This window comes from Rissa tridactyla, chromosome 1 (assembly GCF_028500815.1).
Source record: "Rissa tridactyla isolate bRisTri1 chromosome 1, bRisTri1.patW.cur.20221130, whole genome shotgun sequence".
Taxonomy (NCBI): Eukaryota; Metazoa; Chordata; class Aves; order Charadriiformes; family Laridae; genus Rissa; species Rissa tridactyla.
The window spans coordinates 136858474-136881695 of NC_071466.1; the positions used below are offsets into that span (position 1 = coordinate 136858474).

Consider the following 23222-nt stretch of genomic DNA (forward strand, 5'->3'; position numbering starts at 1 on the left):
TAAAACATGCCTACTACTGTCTTAATTAATTCTTGTATGTAAGAGTCTTAATTAATTCCTCTATGTAAAAGTACTTTGAGATTAACGGATGGAAGCTGCAAAGTAAACTGCCTGCAGCAGAATTGGAAAAGGAAAAACAAAACAAAACCCCAGCTGATATTACCTGGAGGGAAGAGGTTCAGGACAGCATGTTGTATGCGTGAAATTAGGATTGCAAATAATTCTGCCAGCAGCTGTTCTGCTGCTCTCATCATAATATCATTTTTCTTGTTATTAATAATCAGAATGTTAGGTGTTCCCATAAAAGTGCTGGGAAGTTTTCAACACAAATAAATAAGATGGGATCCTAGTCCACAGGAGTTCACAAAGTGAGTCCCTCTTGTAAAGAAAGGGGAAGAGTTTGTATGAGGGTGGAAAAAGACAAAGGGCATAGACAATATTAGAAAGATGTGGATGCCCCATCCCTAGAAATGTTCAAGGCCAGGCTGGATGAGGCATTGAGTAACCTGGTCTAGTGGGAGGTGTCCCTGGCCATGGCAGGGGGGTGGAACTAGATGGTCTTTAACCATTCTATGATTCTGTGATTTTAAGATTTGTGGGTCATCAGAAAGATGTATTGGTTATTCCATTAAGTCATAGGAACATAAGAACTGTGGGGATGTAACACAGGGACTTTAGCAGAGTAAATGCCCAACTAGCCCAGTAACCAGTGTCCAACATACGGGCCAGTAACAGACAGGTATACAGGAGTCGTTCTCCAAATATAATGTTTCAACCTGCTGCAATCATCAGTTTATACATTTCTGGGAAAGCACACCTGGACTGTCATGCTTGATGACCACTGATGGACATACGACTCTCGAATCTGTATAATCTTTTTTTAAGTCTTTTTTGCTGCCTATATTGTAGAGGAAATAATAAATCTGATCATAAATCATAGATGCATGGGTAAAAGGAATAATAAGCACATTTTATTCTGTTGTAATATTTCAGGAGAAATGATCAGAGTATTAAAGCTATTTTCTCTGTGAATGGAAATTAAATCACCAAAAATATTTTCTCTACAAGACAAATTTTCTCTCCAAAAGAAAATACAGAAAACCTCTACAGGAGGTGGTAAAACAGTTTTATGCTAGGTTGTCACAAACAAGAAGAGAGATGATGCCTTAAGAAGGGACCTGCATCTAAACTGTGTTTGTGTGAATGCAAAGGAACAAGATGCTCTCAAAAGTGTGACATTAAAAAAAAGTGAAAAGGTACAGATTTCTTTTGGTAAAGGTTTAGAGAGTGGGAGGAGCGGTTAGAGATGGAGTTACAGAAGGAAAGTGAGGACTTCAACACTGTCAGAGAATTGTGGACTGAAGAGAGTCACGTCATCTGCTTTAGCCACTATCCCTTTAAGTAGACACTGAGACATCAAGGAGAAGGTGTTGGTGAAGGTGAGAAATATGTAGGATTGGATGGAGAGTAGCTGATCAGGCTGGTTTGTGATTTGTTGATGGAGAAATAGCAGCTGAGGTCATAGGAGGAGATGAGAGTGTGTAGGAGCAGGTTGTGAGGAAAGTAAAAGACACTAGAAACAGAGGAAAGAGCTGCCCCAGGGAATGTTAGAAAAAGAAAGAACATGGTCTCTCAACGGAGATGTAGGAGAAGCAGCCACAAAGGTAGGAGAAGAAATTGGCAAGGACAGTATTGCAAAATCAAGGAAAGAAACTATATGAAATGGGAATCAATGATCAGCAGTATCAGTCATGGAGGAGCCAAAAGAAATAAGAACAGACTCCAAAACTAGCGAGACTGCCCAACAGAAAGTATCTTCCAGTGGAAGAGAAGGAACAAAAGCCAGCCTGCTGGAGTGGCAGTGTGTAGGCTTGTGCAAGCTGAAGAAAAAGAATTGTGCAAAAAGTTGCCTCCAATTTTTCTACCCTATCGTCTTAAAAAGAGATGCAAACTCCCATTCTTTCCTGGTTCAAGAAGTGCTGTAGACTCTCTGTTGCCTAGTGTGGTTACAGGCCAAGGTGGCACCGAATCCAAAAGATACTGTTAACAACTGCACATCACTTATTAGCATAGGCGGGAGAAAAACAGAAGTGCAGACCTATCCAGGGGGTTTTTTAAAAGCTTTTATAGACTTTTCACTGCATTCCTCCGTTAACCAGCTGTCAGTGAAAAATGAAGAATGCATTTTCAACCTGTACAAAAATGTCCTATCAATGCCTAAGGTATTATCAGATACTATAAAACATTTTCCCCCTCAGCTACACATTCATTTCCTTAGGTGACTGCAATACCACCTTGTAGTCTGGCAAACTTCAGGAAGGTTTTAAAATTTCTTAATGCAGCTACAAGTAGTTTTGATAGGCTGAAATCTTCCATATCGCATTTGGTACTAACCTGAGCATATATTCTTGCCTATTAAGCAGAATGGTACTATTCTTATCAAAAACATCCAGAGCCATTACAATTATAAAATTTTACTTGGACCTGTAGAGATTCTCGGGGGTGTTGTGCTGGTGCTGGTTGCTTTTAATTTTACAGATATGTACTACTGTTGTCCATTATTATTTGCAAGGATTTCACTGCTATCTCTGTCCTGAATTTCCAGCCTCTTTCACATGTCTTCATGATGTTACCTTTGCACCTTTACAGAAAGTGTCTCAACTACTGATAGCGCAACACTGGATTTATTGGTAGTCTAATTTCTACTATGGTATCATGATTGTTTAGTATGTTCCAGAAGCTGGGAAGAGACTTTTAAAAAATGGTCGGAAGGTTAACAAAAACAGATACCGTAAGAAAGTGTGCTTGTGGGATGCCATATTGGTTGGGGGCAGCAGAAGGAGACTGGAGATTTATTTGGCTTTTTGGGAAACCTGTCCTTAGCGCAGGGGTAGGAGTTCTGCATCTCCTAAGTGTGGCCATTCCCAGTGTGCCAAAGTCTTTTCACAGTCCGCTACACAAATGTTTGTGTGCTCTGACATTAAATTCAGAGTCACTGCATTGCAGAAGATTTGGTTCTGAACTTTGTCCCTGGATGGGCAAGTACCTTCACATTCCTCTCTGCTTCTCCCTTATCCTCTGTTGCTCTAGAGTCTTTATCTTTGGGCCAGAGGCTGGCTGGCTCTTACCGTGCATTTGTTACGGTGTTTAGCATAATGAGATCCCTGGACTGATTTGGGCTTCCTGGCACGGCTGTGATGCTGAAAGTAGCAGTTCACCTACACTTGCTTTTCTGTGGGGAAATGGAGTCTAGGTGTAGGCATCCAGGAGAGCTCCGCTGTTCACAGGGGTGAGGATTTCAGCACAAACGTTATCTCCCCTTGTGGACGCTCTTACTTGAAAGTAAGCAACAATAGCCACCTTTTGTCGTGACTATAATGTCATTAGCATGAAACGACAATAGTGTCTGGCAATACAAAACCGATGCTGTCCAGTCATTCACAGTGAGCACACAGAGCAGGGACATAATTCAGCAGGTTTTTCGACAGGCTCTTGCAGCCTTACATTAAAAAAGGCACAGTCCCTTTCAGTATCTTTGTTCTGGTTTCATCTAGGCTTGCCCCTTTCACAGGAGGAGCCCCTCAGCGAAGAGTATTTTGTGAGTTTTTTCTCTATGCCAGCTTGCCCTGTCGAAATTAGTAGCTCCGCATTTGAGACGAGGGTGCCCAGAAGCCATATGGTAAACGGGATCCTGGATTTATTGCCTGAACCTGCCCTTTCGGGGTGCTGATGACTGCGCTGTTCAGTAGTCAAATCTCTCAACACCCTCCCTCCCCTCCAGAAAAAAATGTCAGGCTGGAGAGCTCTTCTGGAGGCAAACAAGCAACTCGAGCAGGAGGTGAATTTTCATTTCATAGGTGAGAAATGCTGAAGGTGCTTTTCTGGTGAGAATGAGTCTCGTGCTCGAGTGGAACAACCTTCCTCATGCCAAATTTCACTGTAGCACATCGCAAGTATCTGGTTAATCAGACGCTCCTCCTTGATCAATGTTCATCTCGCCCCTTGGATGGGAAGGTGTAACGTGTGACTAAAACATTCATAGAGACCACCTTCGGTTACAGTTTCCATAAAGCCAGCAGACAAATAAATCACACTGCCACTCTGCTGAAGTTTTGTGAACTGTGGCGTGAAGTGTAAAACCTAAACTTGGGAAAGAAATGGAATGAGTCAGGGAACAGCTAAGGGGACCGCCGAAGGTCCTTGGTTCACATTATGTAGTATGCATTTTCTGGTATTAATTTTAAACTGTGGGCTGAGATATTACATAAATGAGCAAATAAAGCCAGATTTGGAATGCAGTACACTGAGAAACATACTGTAGCAATTCCCCTGAAAGACGTCTGTCTGAATTCAGTCCTCTGAGGTGCTTTGCCCTGGTTTAGAGTAGTCAGAGACCTGCTTTTCTGAGGACCTCCACGTGTGAAATATTTGTGCCACTCATTCAGCGGCTTCTGCTGCTGCTCCTGAGTTTATGTGTTGGTGGCAGGCTTCTCATTCCTGCAGTAGCGCCTGCACACCCTATAAAACTGGAAACGGAAGATAAGAGACTGAAGGCATACCATAAATCTTTCCCAGTACGATGCACAGATGCATGGCTCACTTAAAAAACAACCACCCTAACTTTTCTTTTTAAAGGGGTCAAATGTGGTGAAGTGACCCCTTATTTCAGCCTTGTTTTGAGAATTTGGTCAGGGATTAACGCACATTAAAATTCAGAAAGCTTTCCTCATCAGAAGTTCTGCTAACAATACCAGCAGAGCTGTCGCCTCTAGGTGATGACTGAGCGGCTATATAAGGGCTTTCATGTCAAATCCTCAGGATTAGGTACTTTTTCTTCCATGGTGAATTGAATCACAGAGCCATATCGTGCTGGGTGCCATAATGTGGCTCTTTGCCAAGAAATGCTTAAGGTCACAATAATTAATTGCCCAGGTGTCATGGATATGCTACTGTATCAAAGCTTGGCTGAAACCGAATAACGTGGTTGTGGGACAGGTAGGGTAAACTAAAGCACTCTCACTAAACGGAGAGATTGCGTGTAAGTGATGATGTGCCCTGATGGACGCTAAACCCCTGTAAATAAGATAGTGGGAATAAAGTCTCAGGAGGCTGATATATGTGATTTTGCACATGTTGGACATTCAGCCTTTGAAGTTTTTCCACCTGTTTTTGTAGTATGTAAGATTCTTATACTACATAAAGCATGTCACGTTCTCAAAGGTGGAACAGGAAGGATTAAAAAATATATGGTGGAAACTATTTTTTAATGAGGCTACTTCAAGTACAGTTATTGCATTTTAGGCATGAGTGATTTCGCAGCATTGTCAACATTAAAACCCATTGCGAGGTTTGGCTGGAAGGCAAACCAGAGATCTAAAAGCACTTCAAGTTTGCCAAACCAAGATAAGAGCACATCTCTCTGAAGTTATTTGGTATCCTTAATAAAGATCATAGTATTTGTAAACTAGCCAAACCTCAGTAAAATCAAAGGTTGTTTTTAATTCTTTAATAATACCAAGGCTCCATATGATCCAACATGACAGATAATAGCTTTGAAAATATTTACCATTTGTTTCTGGCCAAAAAATGTATTAATACCATGAGGCCTCTTTATTGCCTCTTTATTTGATGCATTTCAGCAATCAAAGCTTTCTAGAGAAGCCTAAGTGTTAATGAAATTAAACTTTGTTGAGTGGTTGAAGGACAGCATTTATAATAAATTGAATCCCAAATTTCTGATCCGTTGAATAAGGCTAATCAGAAAGGTCCTTTCTCATGCTGAAATGTAACTCCTGTACTGTAGTTTCCTTTTTCTTTTTTGTTCAGAGGTGAAGTGAAAGGCAAAAAAAGAAGTAGATTCAAACAGTTTTAGCTAAACTTAAACTGAGACTTATACCCTAGGTGAAAACTTCAAGGGCTGGAGATTTTTAGATGTAGTTGTTTGGACAGTCTTTAAATGAGAGCTTTGTCTCTATGTGATTTGTAAATGATTACTGTGGGCAACAGATATTGTGAGCATGGAAGAGATCTGAGCTGTTGCTTACGGTCGCAGGCGCAGGCCCCCCTCTTTTTTTCGGAGACGTGTCGTACCCTACCTCTGATCCCCTTTTACACCTCTCAGTAAAGGACAGAGTACCGCTCTGAGCTGCACTGTTGGGAAGCAGTTATTGAATTGCTCTGGGGATGCAGGCATTTTTGCCCCTTCCTGAGGTAACGTGCCACGGGGGCCAGCACTGCACCAACTGGCCCAGGTCGCTGGGAGTCCCGTTTATGCCACTGGTGTAATACTCACTGTTACAGTACCTAAATCACCGTTGCCTTTCTGTTCCCTAATAGGGAGCATTGGGATTGTATTAAGGGATCAGGAGCTTTGTTGGTGCTCAAAAGGGAAATCCCCCTCTCCTGCCTACCTCTGAAAAAACGCTCCAGCCCTTTCCCTGTTGCCAGCATTAGTGCTTGTGTGGCAAGCTACATTTTTTGTTTGTTTGTTTGTTTGTTTGTTTTTCTTTTGGGTGTTAATCCAAGGGAAGGGGTGGAGGATATAGCAGGACAACTATTTTTGATCAGCTTAAACCAACAGTGAAATTGCCCTGAGTGTCATGTAGCTTATGAAAGTGCGATTTTATGTGTCCAAACTTGACTTCTAAAGCATTTTATAAGCACTCGGTTGCTCAACAGTTGAAAATTAGGCCATTTTCTTAGAATTTGAATAAAGATCTGTGAGGTCCATGTTTGAAAAGTACATGGTTTTGAAAATCTTGTCCCCAGGTACTTCAGCGAAGATATGTATAGCCAGCCACATTCCTGTGAAGCAGTTCTCCATCAGCATGGAAACCTTGTTAACATCCAACTCTAACTTGATTCTCCAAATCTATTATTTTGTGAAGTGTTCACCATCAAACTTGAATGAAGGTCTAATTCACAATGTTATGAGGGCAATACACTTCAAAGCAAGAGGAAATCTATTTCAGTACTTGTATTTTGATTAATGAGTTTTCTGAATCCTTTAACCATATTTATGTTTGTCAGGTGTGGCAGCTCAAGGATTAATGATATCTTCAGAGCTATTTTTCTGTATATGATTTGATGCCTGCAGTGATGATTACCAAGAAATATTTCATTTTCCAAAGAGCAGCCACTTATTAATAAAACAGATTATATCAGAAACTATAGAACACTACATAGCAGGAGCCTACATTGTTATTGTCACAAATAATTGAGAGAAATATAGATAGCTTTCACAAAAAAAAAAAAAGGAGAAAATGAAAAGGACTATTTAGCTTTTGAGAGATGGAAGAATCTAAGGTGTACATTAACTTTCTGAAGTCAGCAGACATCTGGTGGTCTGGGAAATGCCTGCAATTTGACAGCTAGATTATGCCTTTAGGCACAGTCATGAACTAGAGAGGACTGGAAGAACATAATGCCTGTGAGGCTACCTATGGAGGCACAGCCCCCTGCTGTGAAGGGCAACAGGAAGGGCTTCTAGAATTGCATCAACAGCAAAAGGAAGACTGGGAAAAATGTAGGCCTGCTTCTGAATGGGGCAGGAGACCTGGTGACAAAAGACATGTAGAAAGCTGAAGTGCTTAGTGCCTTCTTTACGTCATTCTTTACTGGTAAGACTGGTCTTCAGGAGTCCCGGGGCCCTCAGAGCAATAGGAAGGTCTGGAGCAAGAAATACTCACCCTTGGTGGAAAAGGATCAGGTTAGGGAACATTTAAACAAACTGCACATACCCAAGTCCACGGGACCTGATGGGGTGCCCCTACAAGTGCTGAGAGAACTGGCTGATGTCATTGTGAGGCCACTCTCAATTATCTTTGAAAGACTGCGGTGATTGGAAGTTCCTGTGGACTGGAAGAAGGCAGATGTCAATCCAACCTTCAAGAAAGCCAGGAAGGAGGATCTGGGGAACTACAGGCTGTTAAGCCTCACATCAATTCCTGGGAAGGTGATGGAGTAAATCCATCAGGGAAACATTTCCAAACATATTAAGGACATGAAAGTGACTGGGAGTAGTTAGCAAGGACTTATGAAGGGGAAATCAGGTCTGACCAACCTGACAGCCTTCTACAAAGAGATGACTGGATTAGTGGTTGAGAGAAGAAGAGTGGATGTTGCTTACTTGACTTTAGTAAGGCTTTCACCACTGTCTCCCTTAATATCCTCATAGGCAATCTGAGGAAATGTACACTAGATAAGTGGACAGTGAGGTGGATTGAAAAACAGCTGAATGGACAGGTTCAAAGGGTTGTGATCAGCAGCACGGCTAGCAGCCAGTCACCAGTGATGTACGTGAAGGATCAATACCGGGTCCAATTTCTTCATTAATTACCTAGATGATGGGACAGACTGCACCTTAACAGGTTTGAAGAGGAAACAAAACCATGATGAGTGGTTGATACACCAGAGGGTTGTGCTGCCATTCAGAGGGACCTCAACAGGCTGGAGTAATGGTCTGACAGGAACCTCATGAAGTTCAGCAAAGGGAAATGCAAATCCCAGCCCCAGGGGAGCTATAACCCTATGTGCCAGTACACACTGGTGGCTTACCAGCTGGAAATCAGCTCTACAGGGAAAGACCTAGGGTTGCTGGTGGACAGCAGGTTGATCATGAGCCAATGATGTTTCCTTGTGCCAAAAGCAGCTAATGGGCTGCATTAGGAAGAGCACTGCCAGCAGGCTGAAGGAGGTCATCCTTCCCCTCTCCTCAGCACTGGTGAGGTCACCACTGGAGTGCTATGTCCAGTTCTAGGCTTCCTGGTACAAGAAAGACATGGACATAGTGGAGAGAGTCCAGAAGAGGGTAATGAAGATGATTAAGGCACTGGAGGATCTATCATATGAGGAGAGACTGAGAGAGTTGGGACTGTTCAGCCTGGAGAAGAGGAGGCCCAGGGGAAATCTGATCAATGTAATGGGAGGGAGTAAAGACGACAGAGACAGACCCTTCTCAGTGGTGTGGAAAGGACAAGAGTCAACGGGCACAAATTGAAATACAGGACATTCCATTTAAACATATGAAAAAACATCTTTTCTTTATTGGAATGGTGGTTGAACACTGGAACAGGTTGTCTAGAGCTGTGGAGTCTCCATACTTAGAGATATTCTGTGGTGGGTTGACTCTGGCTGGACACCACGTGTCCACCAAGCCGCTCTGTGATTCCCCCTCTTCAGCTGGACAGGGGGACAAAAATACGATGAAAGGCTCGTGGGTCGAGATAAGGACAGGGAGAGATGACTTACCAATTACCAACATGGGCAAAACAGACTTGACATGGGTAAATTAGTTTAATTTATTACCAATCAAATCAGTGTGGGCTAATGAGAAATAAAACCAAATCTTAAAACACCTTCCCCCACCCCTCCCTTCTTCCTGGGCTCAACTTCACTCCTGATTTTTTTTGCCTCCACCCCCTGAGTGGCACAGGGAGATGGGGAATGGGGCTTGTGGTCAGTTCATCACACGTTGTCTCTCGCACTCCTTCCTCCTCACAACCTTCCCCTGCTCCAGCATGAAGTCCCTCCCATGGGAGACAGTCCTCCCCACAGGCTGCAGTTCTTCACAAACTGCTCCAGCATGGGTCCTTTCCATGGAGTGGGATCACAAGTCCTGCCAGCAAACCTGCTCCAGCGTAGGCTCTCCAGGGGGTCACAGCCTCCTTCAGGCATCCGCCTGCTCTGGCGTGGGGTCCTCCGTGCACTGCAGGTAGATATTTGCTCCACTGTTAACCTCCATGGGCTGCAGGGGCACAGCCTGCCTCACCATGGCCTCCACCATGGGCTGCAGGGGAATCTCTGTTCCAGTGCCTGGAGCACCTCCTCCCCCTACTTCTTCACTGACCTTGATGTCTGCAGAGTTATTCCTCTCATATTTTCTCACTCTGCTCCTCTGGCTGCTGTTTCACAGCAATTTTTTCTCCGTCCCTTCTTAAATATGTTATTACAGAGGTGCTACCACCGTTGCTGATGGGCTCAGCTTTGGCCAGTGGTGGGTCCATCTTGGAGCTGTCTAGCATTGGCTGTATTGGACACGGGGGAAGCTTCTAGCATCTTCTCACAGAAGCCACCCCGGTAGCCCCCCCCACTACAAAACCTTGCTATGCAAACCAGACTGAACACAGCCCAGAGCAACATGCTCTGTGTGACTCTGCTTTGAGCAAGAAGTTGTATAGATGGTCTTCAGAGCTGCTTCCTGCCTCGACTGTTCCTGTGATTCTGATTCTGGATGGTGGCGATGTTGGGGACTGGATTGCCACAAAAGGAAAAACTTTTCTGCTTTCACTCTACCAAATGCAGTAAGACACTCCCTAATGTGCAATGTTTGACGCATTATATTTTCAAAGCTAGGGATACAGTGGGCAATTACCAAACAGTTGATTCACTTCCCTTCTCCCCTGGCATGGTATCGGTCAGTAAGTACTCTAGTAACTATGTTGGCAGAGCCATTTAAGTAGCGAAAATCATTACTTTGGCATAATGTTTTGGAATACAAAGCAGCCTTTAGGAAAGGAATGTAATTAAATTTTAACGTATGCAGAGCCCCAAAGCTTTCTACAGAAAAAAAATAATTGGATAAAATAGCCTAAAATATATGTTTTCTACTTGTGACCAGGATGTGAATTATTTTTTAACCTTACTGATGAACTTTTTATATTTGTAATGAATCCTGAATAAGAAATAACTTTTTTCTTACAAATCTTAACATGACTTCTTTGAGTTGAGGTCTACAGAGCCAAAAAACATTTTGGCTACATAGTTTTGGCTTCACACTATAGATATGTATTTACATGTTGTAGACTGAGATAGTCTGGTATTCAAGCTTAACCTGCAACTCATTGTCTATGGTTTGATCCAAGGAAGCATTTATTCATGGCTGGATTTTTTTTTCTCTTGCTCATTTCTGGAATGATCCTATCAGCTTTGCCTTTTAAAATAGCCACTGCAATGATCATTTCCCTAGTCCTAAACTTCCTAATTGCCTGAACATCTCTTTTGAAACTGTGACTAGGCTCTTAAGTAACACCGATGCATCTGAGATGTTTACTCCTAATTTTGAAAATCTTGGCCAGCAGTATAAAGCAAGAGGCCTTGAGGAGAAAAGCAAACTTGAAATTATAGTCCAGGATCTTGCATTAACATGAGGAGATCAGTCTTCTTGCATTGCTTAAGGGAAACTCATAAACATGCCTTTCCCCTACAAAAAGTTGTTCACCACACATTACCGCTGGTGTGCTGGTGTTTCGGGCTACTTTCCTTTTAATAGCCATGCAATGGCTTTAGGTCCCAGGAGGCCGAGATCACCTCTCGGCTTCACTACTGCAGCACGCACATGGGATTAAAGAAGTTTGCCAACATTAGGGGAGAGCCTGTGTCCGTCCTTTGCACGTAGTCATACATACCCATGGCCTGGCACAGCCTAGCAGGCTATTTAAAGGCTATTTTTCTGATTCCCAAAGATCCACCGCTTAAAAAAGGGTAGTTACTGTTGCGTCGTGGCAGCTAGGACTGCTCGTCTCTGACAAGGCTGTAAAAGGGACCAGAGTGGGTTTTGTGATGGAACAGAGATCCAGGAGGAGCCAAATGTAGGACTGTAGAACACAGGCTGAGATTACTTGGAAGTTAATATAAACCCCAATGAATTACCTGAGTTTCAATTGAGTTTAGGCTCCAGCTCCACAGCTCTCATCGCATTCCCTGGTACTTGAATTTTTCCAAATTAATCATTTCACGTTCCAAGTATCCATTTAGAGCACAAGGAAAAGAGGTAGAGGAAAAATTATTAGGTGGGTTTTATGTCATTGAAATCTCTTTCTTGTGGGTGTCACTAGCAGCTCATCCCAAAAGTTCCCTGTCTGTGAAAACAGACAGCACTGCCTCTCACTGTGTAACAGCACGTCCTCTGGGCGAGCCTTCCTGTGATCCTTTTCAAAGGGGACACGTTTAACGATGGATTTTAGCTTTCACTTACAATGAGATCTGTAGACTCATAGATTGAGGATTAGGAAACTGAGGGGGAAAACGCATTTGCTTGCGCTCTTACGCATCTCGCATGGGATTTTATTTATCTCATAAGGAACAGAAATGAGTGTATTGCTACCAATATGTCATACATGCTGCATGAAAACAGTCCGCATTTTTCAGCCCTAGTATGTATTCCTGCCTCTTACCTGCTAAGCCTCATACCCTCCTCAGCTTTTCGGCCCTGCTCTCCTGCCTGCCTTGCTGGCGTGTACTTGATCAGAAGTTGCCTGGGGCAACAGAGCTAGGCAGCCAGTGGAACAGGCTGTGCATCGGGGGCAAAGAAACATCATCACACATAAGAACTACCAAGAAGATCCCAGGAGATTCTTAAATTCTCCTCATTCCCAGACTTTTTGCTGTCTATGACTGTATTTCCCAATGGACCTGATAATAACATTCTTACGGAGCCTTATTCCACAATAATTCAAATCATATTTCTTATAGCAAGTTTCTGTTAATTCTAGCTAGTGGAAAATATTCTTTTTATATATATATATATTTATATGGTCGGTAGTTCCACTTGCAGTCAAGTGAATGAAAACTAATTCTCAGTTGTCCTGTTAGTTTCTGATTTGTGAAAGTTAATTTTAATAATGCATGACCAGGACGCAAACACGAAAGAAAAATAATTAATAGCAGTGTGTGCATATTTTGAAGGAAAAGCAAACAATGAGCTATGCTCAGACTTGTCTGACTGCCTTTGGTATTTCAAATGTATATCCCATTCTTATTATTTTAGATACTTTTTACAGAGTATTAAATTTAAAATAGATCTCAGAATGAATAAAAAGATGTGTTTTGTTCTATTTAGGACCGGATTAATACGTTTACTATAGATTAATGATTCGGAAAAGTGGATTGTTCTTCTTTTTACCACTTCATGCTCTCCCAGTAACTCCACACCATCCGTCCCAAGTTTAGCCAGTTTGTGGTCAGTTTTGAGCTGACCACAGATCATACAATTAAACAATGTAAAAAAAAAAAATTCAGCAAATTTTCCTAAATAAATCGTTTGTTCCCAGAAAAAACGGGCTAAATTGGTGCCTGCCCATATTGTCAAGGGTTATGTCTTGCACTAATGAAAAAGGGGCAATACTGTTGGATTCGACTGAGAGTAAAAAGCCACATGTCTCTCTGTTAACTTGCCACCTGAGGAGAATCACAGAAAGGAGACACTGTGCTCGCTGTGAGCCCAAAGGGGAAAAAAAACCCCAAGGTAGTTTTGTTACTATCCTTTGGCATGTGGTGACCAGAACAAAACAATACAGCTGTAACCCCGTGCACGGGGGAAAAGATGAGAAAGTGGTAAGAGGAAAAGAGCTCTTCTGCTTGTTACTTAACACAGAGCTTGAAATGCGGTTGAGGGGATTGATCACGTTTTTGATAACTGTGTTTATTGTATTTTCCTGAGCATAGCCCACAGGTTATTTGGAAGAACAACTCTTGATTTGGCAGTAGTTTTGGTTGTTTATATATACACAAACACATATGCCTGCGTATGCATATGCAGGTAAGGCAAGAGGAGGTTTACTTCAGCACATCCCCTCTTCTTCCAGCAGTCAGCAGATAAAGCTCCCCAGTAATCAGCAGTCCCTCTTGCCTCTCCCTTCAGCCCCTGATTCCTTGCCTGCTCCACTAACACTTCCCAGTTCGATTTTGGGGGGGTCCTCAAAAGTTTAGGTTATCTGCGGCTCTCTTTTTGAGGAATGGGTGCAACTTACGTCTGCGCCGAGTTCTTACGATGATATAGATTTAAACATTTGTCTAGACTCCAGAATCAATCCCTGTGGAAAATCTTGCGACCTTCACCCCTGGAACAGAAAACATAACATAATGCATGTCTCTACCAACCCAAACCAGCCATTTCTAATGGCAGTGTGAAAATAAGCTTTGTTGGTTCTGCTTTCTGGCAAACTGTGGAGGTCTCTGTTAGAGGAACTCTCTCTAGAGAAAATGCAAATGCCGTGTTCAGCAACAGGTGTAAGGAGCGCAATAACCCAGATTCATTGCAAGTGTAATTGCTGCAGATTTTGTAGTTAGTAGTGGAAAAAAAAGAAGAGAAGGGATTTTTTTTAAAAAAAGTGGTTTAAAGAGTTTTGCAAGTGCTTTTTCGGCATACCGGGCAGTGAGCTTAGCACAGAAGTCAGAATGAGGAGTCTGGATTTCTGGAGACAAAATGTTAATACACGATAACATGGGGACTTGTCATCCAGAATGGGTTAACGTGCTGACAAAACAGCAGTGTTTCTCCTAAGTTCGAAATGGAGCTTCTTAGCAAATCAGCTGCATAATGCAAAAATACAAGCAGAAACCAGACACAGAGGTGAATTGCCTGAGGGTCTCACATATTTCAAAGCAGAGAAATGTAATGATATCTTAAAGAGGTATAGACAAGCCAAGGAATACCTGTGGCATCTGATTACAATAATAGAAATTCTGCTGAAAGGCTTAGGAAGATTAACAATATTAACCTTGCTGTCTTATTTATCCCATCTTCTTTGATAAGCAAAGCATCAGTAATCCAATGACAGTGGCTCTAAAATACTGCTTGTTGTCATTATTCTTATTCTTGAAAATATGCGTTCTATATTATTTAGGTTAATGCCTTCACATGGTGACATACTTTTACCTTAGACAAAATGGAAATACAAAACACGAAAGAAGAAGAAGAAAGAGGGCAAGTATTAATTGCAGAGCTTTAAAAGTTCTGGGCCATGGTCAGACAATCACTGCAGAAATAACTGTGACATCCAAAAACTTACTGCCTCTCAAGCCAGGGCTGTTTGCTTACACAGATCAGCAGGTGGAAAGGATTGGCGTAGATCCTGTTTACAATAAGGGCAAAGTGTGCAAGAAAAAGAAGTCTTATAAATGTTTTCTAAAAGCAGAAGGTCAGCAAACCATGAAGATACCCAAGCAGATTTGGGACCTGCCATAACATCTCTGCTCAGTTAACAACAAAGCAAAACCAAACAAAGGCGAGCTGATGGAAAGTAGTCTGCCTGGCCTGTGACATGTAGGGTTTTCTGTAGGTTGAGTCTGTGTTTGGGTCACAGATTATGAACTGAAGAGTACAAACAGCAGCAACAGCAGCACATCGGAGTGGAGGGTAGTATCGCGCGCTTGCATAGGTGTGCCTGTAGGCAAGACAACACAGATGCTCGAGATTGCCTGGCACATGGGATTCAGCAGCAGCGCAAATGTCCTTTATCGGTGATTGACCCTGTTTTAGTATAGGCAAATATTCTCCTGGCTTATTTTTTTGTGCAAACCTAGCTGAAATCTAATTTTGTTGGAAAAGGGTTTGGATGAACTTGCTTAAATAAACTCACCCCACTTACCAACTGTAGAGTCTGCAGCTTTGGTCCCAGAGAGCACCAGTTGATGGTGGTATTGGAGAGCACTCCGTTTTCAGGTCACTTAATGAGCAACACCATTGTTCTGGCATCCTCTGGAGGGTAACTCACAGGACAGTGTGTACTGCTACAGTGATCCAGGACCAAGTCCCAGGCTTCAGTTACCCCTGTGTCAAATTGGAGTGGCTCCATCCAGCTACTTTGGATTTAGACTGGTAAAAAAGAGATCAAAAAGCAGCTGCCTAATTTCTACATTTCCTGACTTTTAAGTACATTTAAAAATTGTAACCTTCCTGTTACTATAAAAGTACATTTTTGTACTCAATATTCATCTATAAGTGCTGAAGGATGCCAGACCACAAATCTGGACCCAGCCAGTCTGCCAAAAGGCATAGTGGAACAACATGTTTATGCAAATGTTGCAGTAACTGATAAAGCCACGTCGCTTAAAAACATCCAGAATTATCACACATGGCATCTTCAGATGTGTCCTGTGCTAAAGGCTCTCAAGATGCCGACTGATTCATTGAGCCGTGTATGTGAATTACACGTGCCAGGCCCAAATCTGAAGCTTTTTCTGTAGACGTCCATTTGTGAGAGTAGGCACAAGGCACTGCTGGCCTTGTTTGGGTACAGAATAGCTGTGCCTCCCGCGTACCTGACATGACAGGCGCAAGACATTAGAGAATCAGGCACAGGTAGCGTCAGAAGGCAGTGACAGGTTATAGCAGGTAGCCTTTGACAGCATTTCTGAGACAAGTCCTAGGACCACTGCAACAGCATCACTGGGAAGTGAGTAAATGTGTAGCCAGGTTTCAGGGTCTGAGCAGCTTTGCTATTGCATGGTTTCCACCCACATTTGTCCCTGAGGCTGGTGGATAAAAATGCTCAGGTTTTCCATTTTAGCACTTTTCACCAAAAAAATGCGAGAGCTCTCGATGAGTAAGTCTGCCAAGAGCTGAAAACCTGTCCTGTGCTTTTGTCCAGTAGAACATTTCAAGGGTTTTGTCTTTTTTTTCTTTTTTTTTTTCTTCTGCCCATTTAGAATGACTGCATCCTTATACGCATGCTGTAGTGCGAACCCATCTGGCTGCAACATCCTGTTTATTTAATAGGAGAGGAAGGGAAATAGTTCTTTTGCACTGGTGGTCATTTCAGGACCATCTAGGACATTGCCACAACAAACCGGATAAATAAATGTTGTGGGAGTATTGTGTTTCTTTGCACATTCCTGCAATTTCTTGCTTCAGTGTAGCTGTCTTAACGTGTGCAGCTTTCGCTTCTCAGACCATTATTAGGCTTGATTTTAAAACTGCAGCAAAAGAACTGCGTGGAAAAGTACTGCCACATGGATCGCAGTGTATTCGCCCGTTCCACCTTGAAAATAAGTAAGTGTTCCATTTTTTCTGCCTATTAGCAGAATGCATCCAAACAAGAATGAGAAAGTCACTAATTGCTTTGAATGCGACATCAATAATGTATGGTTAGACGCCATACTGTGGCATAAGCCATCTTGAGGGGAATTGCGTCACGTCAGAAAAAAACACAATTTGCAACCCCACTTCTAGACTAGAGCAGACTCCACTGGAGCAGAGGAAGAAAGCGTAGAACACTGTGAAAGGTTGCTAAATGGAAACAGGAACCTTTGCCATCTGAGGCTTGGTGATCACTGCAGGAGCCGCTAACAGGGTGGGTTAAACAGCTTGCCAATACTGAATGATTCCAATGCTGCGTGTTTCCGTGGTTGTCAGTTAAAGCACTGCCTGCAATAATGTGATGTGTTGTTACCAAAATGCTTTAAATGCTACCCTAAAGGGAGGGCAATTTTAGCAAGGCTTTTCTTTTTCAATATATCATCTGCCAAGCCCAGTCATTTTTACAAGGTGCGGGAGAGTAGCCAAGAAAACTAAAAAAAAATATGTGTGTGTGTGTGTATATATATATATATATGTATGTATGTACATATAAATTGTAGGGGGAAGGATGCTTAAAAAGTGTATTCATCAAATATGGCAAGCAAAGTGAATGTGGTGAAAAGTTTGCAATTTTAGTGCATGCTGAAGATATTAGTTGGTATTTAAACAGAACAAAACTGTAATGTCATCACTGCCCTAGAAAAAGGTGCTGACAGCCTGCATAAGCAAACGTTTATCTCTCCCATCAGATCTCAAGCCAACGTGTTCGTAGGGGACTGCTGTAGGAGTTCGGCTGGGGCTCTGGGAAGGCGCTGGTGTGCTGCCTGCTTGTGAAACATAACCCCCAGCATGCAGAAGGGATACGTCTTAAAGAATCCTTTCTTAAACTGAGTATTTCCCTCCGAATCAAACGCCTTGCCAGATAAGTCAGTTGTCAGAAGGAGGGGTCTGAGGAGGGGGTCTCTGCCAGACCCCCGATGCCTGCTGGCTGACCCCAGGTTTACGTGATTTTGACCTTTTGGATACATCCTTTCAGATGTCAGCCATTTGGTAGCCCCCTACTCTAATTACACCGGGCTTAGGAAATAACTGTGAAGCGAGAACACGTTTATGGGCTGATCCCAAGCCTTTGGAGTCAGCGGCAAAGCTCCCGTTGACTTTCTTTTGTGTAGGTCTGAAGCTGTAACACTATTTGGTTTAGCCACATCGTGTCAAGGTGCCGACAAAACCTATATGGCCCAGATGGGCTTCCCCAGGGTCCTCCCCCACACTCTGCCCAGCGGCCACGAGCCCCATTTCAGTCAGCTGCAGTCGCTGCCTGAGCTGTGCTGGAAGAGAGCTGGTCTCTGGCTCCATCACAGCTGTGGGTCCTCTTATTCTGGACCTGGCCCATATGCCGCCTTCCTAGTTTGACTTCATCCCTGCGTCATCACCATGAACTTGCCCAGTGATCTGGACCCTTGCTTGAACCCGGCTGTCCCCTGGCCTGCCCTGCTGCCTGGCTGGGGTGGTGGGACATGCCCTGGCTGAAGAAGCCCTGCCCTGCAGCCCCCCTGAGGACCTCACCACTCAGCCCCCAGCAGTCCCCGTCCTGCTGCGCCCCAGCACTGGGTCTCCTCTGTGTAAAACAAACTGAAGGACCGGAGCCCTAAAAGACACAGCTCGCTTTGCCTTTACCTCTTCTTTCCTCATTATCAGCCCCTGCTGGTGGGGAGGGAATGGCCGCCATCCGTGTGAGGAATGACACAGGGACAGACAGTGTGATAGTCCCCCTTCCCTCGTTAAACTCGCCTGCTTTTATTCCGATTGCTTTTAGTGGGGTTATCCGCCCACGATGCAACACACTGTCAATTTACAAATTAGTGTTACGAGATATTTATAGGGAAGGTGCTGATTTTATTGCTGCGTCGTAATTGCTGTTACAAATAGTTTCTACTGTTCCAAATGAAAAGTGGTTTTCAACACGGTACCAGAAATTGCATGGCATTCCCAGGTGCGCGTGCTTATGTACTCCTCAGGGCAGTGTGTGTGCTGGCTTAGCTAGGCAAAGTCTCCTTACGTCCTATGTAAAAAGCAATGTCGCAGGCCTTGAAGAGTTTATCGCTCTGAATACAAGGTAAAAAAAAATTTCTCGTTTCAGAATATATATCTTTTCTGCCATTGGCAACATTTTAGTGCTCTTTCTAGATCTTCCGCAAAATATTTTGATTCAAAAGTTTTATTTTATTCTTATTCTGTGAACTTTCTTTATGCCATTTACAGGTCCAGTAGATGAAATAACTTTCCATCAGCAATACTGAAAATGAAGGGCAATTTTTCTCTTGCTGAGGTGGAGCAGGGTGGAGTGCATCCAAGCCCTTCTGATTCCCCTATTAGTCTCAGCAACCTATTTCTACCCCAACAGGTGTAGTTCGCCAGGTGAGGCCCATCGTTGGACCTTTCCATGCCATCCTGAAACTGGAGATGAACTACGTCATGGGTGGAGTGGTATCTCATCGTAACATTGTCAACGTTCACATCTTTGTCTCCGAGTACTGGTTCTGAGAAAGTGTTTAAAATCCCAGGCAAGCGAGCCACTCCAACCTAAATCATTACCACAAGCTATTATGTCATATACTTGTTTGTAAAACCCAATAGTGTTTTTTTTTTGTTTGTTTTATTTTTAAATATTTGGTTTATAGTTTAAGACAGATAACAAGCTATTATGTTGATTAGAGACATAGGGTGGAGCAAATTAAGTGAGCCTGATGTAGTAGTTGTCTGTATAAATAAGTAGCGTGTAAAAGTGCTCAGCTGCCTAGTGAAATTTAAAACTTTTCTAAATGTTTAGGCAGATCTTAACTATTGCTCCTTGGCCAGATAACCAGAGCGACTGAGGACGTGGAACAAAGTAGATGTCGGAGTTGATTGGGATGAATATATGGTATCTTTGGATGGAAGAAGTTTGGTAAGAATTAGTAATTTCACCTCAATATTAACTACCTTGAAGGAGTCAGAGTGTCAGAAAGTGCCAAATATTCGCTTTCGGGCCCCAGTAGCGTAACTCTGAATAGGCGCCCAGAATTGCTAATCATTTCTGAGAAGTTTAGCCTAGGTATTTAAAAAGCGCCATTCAGCTACGGCTCCAAGAGGAAGTGCAAAAGGAATTAGAAAGAGTAAGAGAGCAGCAAGCTATTGCACACATTAAGAAAATACTCCTTTTTTGTACTTATTATTTGATTGTAAGATTATGTTTGATTCTAATTAAATAAATACCTCTCATTGAAATTAACCTCGTACAAGGATAAGGCATATTGCTTAAATTCCAGTCTCATCCCTACTCAGTGATATACAGGAAACTCAGACCTGTATCACCTCTCTGTAACAGAGTAAAGCTCCATACCTTTTTAAAATGGGTAATAAAATCAGCATGTTAAACTGCACGCTTCCTATGCACCAAACCAAGGTATATGTAATAATATCACAAAAACTCTCACAAATAAATGAATGTTTTAATGTATCTTCTGGGCATCAAAGTAACCTATCTTTTTTATTACGGAACGGAAAATAACTAGCTCCATGTTTCAGTTTGTTGTGTTTGTTAAGATGTGAGGAAATAAAGAAAGTCAGATGGGAAATACTCAAACACATGCTATGGTTTCTGCTTACCAGAAAAATTGTATAATATACAAAAATGCGTCTCCTGCAAGCAAATTCATTCTATGGATATATCACACATTCCCCACTCAAAACAGCCTGCTGTTTCGTTGGTCATTATTGGCGCTAGGCATTTGTTGCTTCCTTTTACACAAAAGCCGCTGAAGCTTAAGGAAATCTTTCCATTGACCTGAACGATCTTTGAATAAGACTAATAAAGATCCGCCTCTCTGCTCCTTGCAAATAAAAGACCATAACAACTTTACTGGGTACATACAGAAGTCTTCATTCCATTTTCTGTGGCAGGGAAGCTTCTCTGCCTGCAGCATTCTCACTCCTTAAATGAAAGTTTTATGATATTCTCATGACTAGAATTTGACTAAAGGATAGCCTCTTGACGGTGTTTGTTCCCCCTGCACAGAGCATCCCAACACCATACGTAGCCAGGTTTTCAGGATGCCATCAGCTTAAAACATGTTCAGTGTTGTCAGTGGCTGCCTCTATGGTCTTTATCTTTTCAATAAATATTTACATATTGGCGTAGAAAAATGCTATCAAGCAGGTAATACTTATAGCAGGTGACCTTCGTCATTCAACTAACGGAGATGTTGGAAAACTCGAAAGTACAAGAGATACTGTTGACTTCAGGGATTACTGGCCTATGTAACTCCGATTCAGATTGGAAAGTAAAACATTTTATTATGTCAACAAAGTCCAAGAAAAGGAGGACAGAAGACTCTACTTAAACGTCAAGTTCTTTTCCTTGCCAGTGTAGGAAAAGTAATTAGCCTTAGTACCAAAAATACAAAAACTGTTTCCATCTGATTTTCTAGACTGTCATTTTTGATCTTTTATTTCCTCTGTAAGTGGTATTTAGTTGCACTGGAAAGAACGTTGGGACAGCAGAAATCTAATTTTAGGATCAAACTGATGAACAAACTAATTTACAAACTTTTTTTCTGTAAAGGAGAAACCACACACCACCACACACACACCCCTGTCCCCTTCTTCTGTCTGCATTTTTGAGTAAAAATAGGACAGAAGAAGGATTACCACTACTTCCTGGAAAACTGTTTTCCTACATTGTCCCAAATAATCTTCGAAAATTGCAAGCAGCTTTTTAAATAGTCCTGATGTCATATGAGAACGTTGATCCAGTAGATGATTTTATGTTTTGTGTATAATAAAATTAAAGAGCGCTTAATGCCATGGTCACTGTGACGTGTCTTAACTTTTAATAGATCAGCATAGAAAAACTAGATAATTCAGTAATGATAGGAAAGATTAAATATTTCTCTCATCCAAACCTGTGACAATGAAGTTTCATTTGTTGCAAATGGGGCAAAGTAAAACTATTTGTAATTTTTACTGGCAAATCATTAAAGCTGTTCAAGTGGGAGAACGTGCTGATGAAATTGTCGCCGAGATCCGCTCACTTTGCAGGCTTTGCTTTTGCTGTGCTTTCTTTGGAATGATTAGATCTAAGTTCAAGTCATTTTAATTGTGGGGAAACAGAATCACAAGTAAATGAGCATTTAGAAGAAAACGACGAGAACGAGTACAGACTGCCGAGTGCCCATTAGTCTGCTTTTTTTAAGTCATCTGCTCAGTCACACACAGAATGATGTCACGTGCCTCGGAAAAACAATCACACACCATTAAAAGAATGAGTAATGATAACAGGCAATTACGGATACTACACAGGATCAAATTACCTGATAAACTATCTCATTTGACACTAGATGAGTACGGAGAGGCAAAAATCACTCGAATGAGCGAAGGCTCACAGGTGCCAGCCAGATTCCCGACGGGAGGAGCAGCCGGGCTCGGGTTGTTCTGCTGAGTGAGGCATCCTCCATAGATTGCACGACTTCTTGTATGCTACAGGGACTGCTGCTAGGACGAGCCTTATGGCAGGAAAAATTGCCTCAAGAGTGATTTCTAGTGGGATTAGCACAGTTTTGCCTGAGTAAGCATTCAGTGTACGTAGACGGTTCTGAGTAATTGGGGCCATAGCCTTAGTCAAATAAAATAATAACATGCCAGGAATATTTCAGATAAATTTGCTGATAGACTGATCTACTTTCTTCTTCTTCAGTTTAAAAATCGCTTCCTGATGGATCTGTAATTTATCAGCAGATAGAGAAGGCAAAATAGCATAGTGCAGGTAACCCTAGCGTAGTTACTCCTGTTACAGAAGAAGGGCACGACAGCCAAGGACAATAGCAATGAAGAACAAACAAGTTTCGTAACAGTCTTCAAATCAGTACCTTCCACATTTGATAGCTGGGTAAGCTTGTGCAGCGATGACAAAAGTTATTTCGTGGAGAGAAATACCGTGTGCCTTTCCAGGGTAGCTGTCCTAACTACGGTGACTTAACTTCCAAGTAACTCTTGGAAGCCGCCGCTGACTGACTGCAGCGCTCCAACACGGCAAATTGCTTCTCAGCACTGTGGATACCCCCATTATTTGGAGCTCGTGCAGCATTAATGTGTTCTTGTCTCCACCACAAAATCACACTGCGCCTGAGTTTGGCCCACGAGAAATATTATGGTCTCCGCTTCGCCCATCCAGTTCGTGACCGCTTCGGTGCCTCCACACACGCAGTCAATCCGTGCTGCCAACATGGCCCTGGTGAAGTCTCCCGCCTCGTGCAACGCCGGGTGGTGTGAAAAGCGTGGCACAAGGTGACTTCTGGAGCAGAGCGAGTTACACCAGCCAGCGTGACCAACACATGACAGACTGCGCCTTTTACGGAAGCAGGTTCGATGCAGCTGTGTTCTTACA

At 42.6% G+C, this 23222-nt stretch overlaps 1 protein-coding gene across 2 annotated transcripts in view; it reads left to right on the forward strand.

The window, feature by feature from the left end:
- FBLN1 (fibulin 1) overlaps nt 1–21847 on the forward strand; it is an 84453-nt gene extending 62606 nt beyond the window's left edge. The window contains exon 17 of one of the 2 annotated variants that reach the window (XM_054222239.1): nt 19203–21844. In XM_054222239.1, the coding sequence (XP_054078214.1) occupies nt 19203–19342 (140 nt within the window). In that variant the 3' untranslated portion in view covers nt 19343–21844. Of the gene's footprint in view, nt 1–19202 lie in introns of both variants that reach the window. The other variant, XM_054222257.1, reaches the window with a different exon arrangement.
- The last annotated feature ends 1375 nt before the right edge of the window (nt 21848–23222 follow it).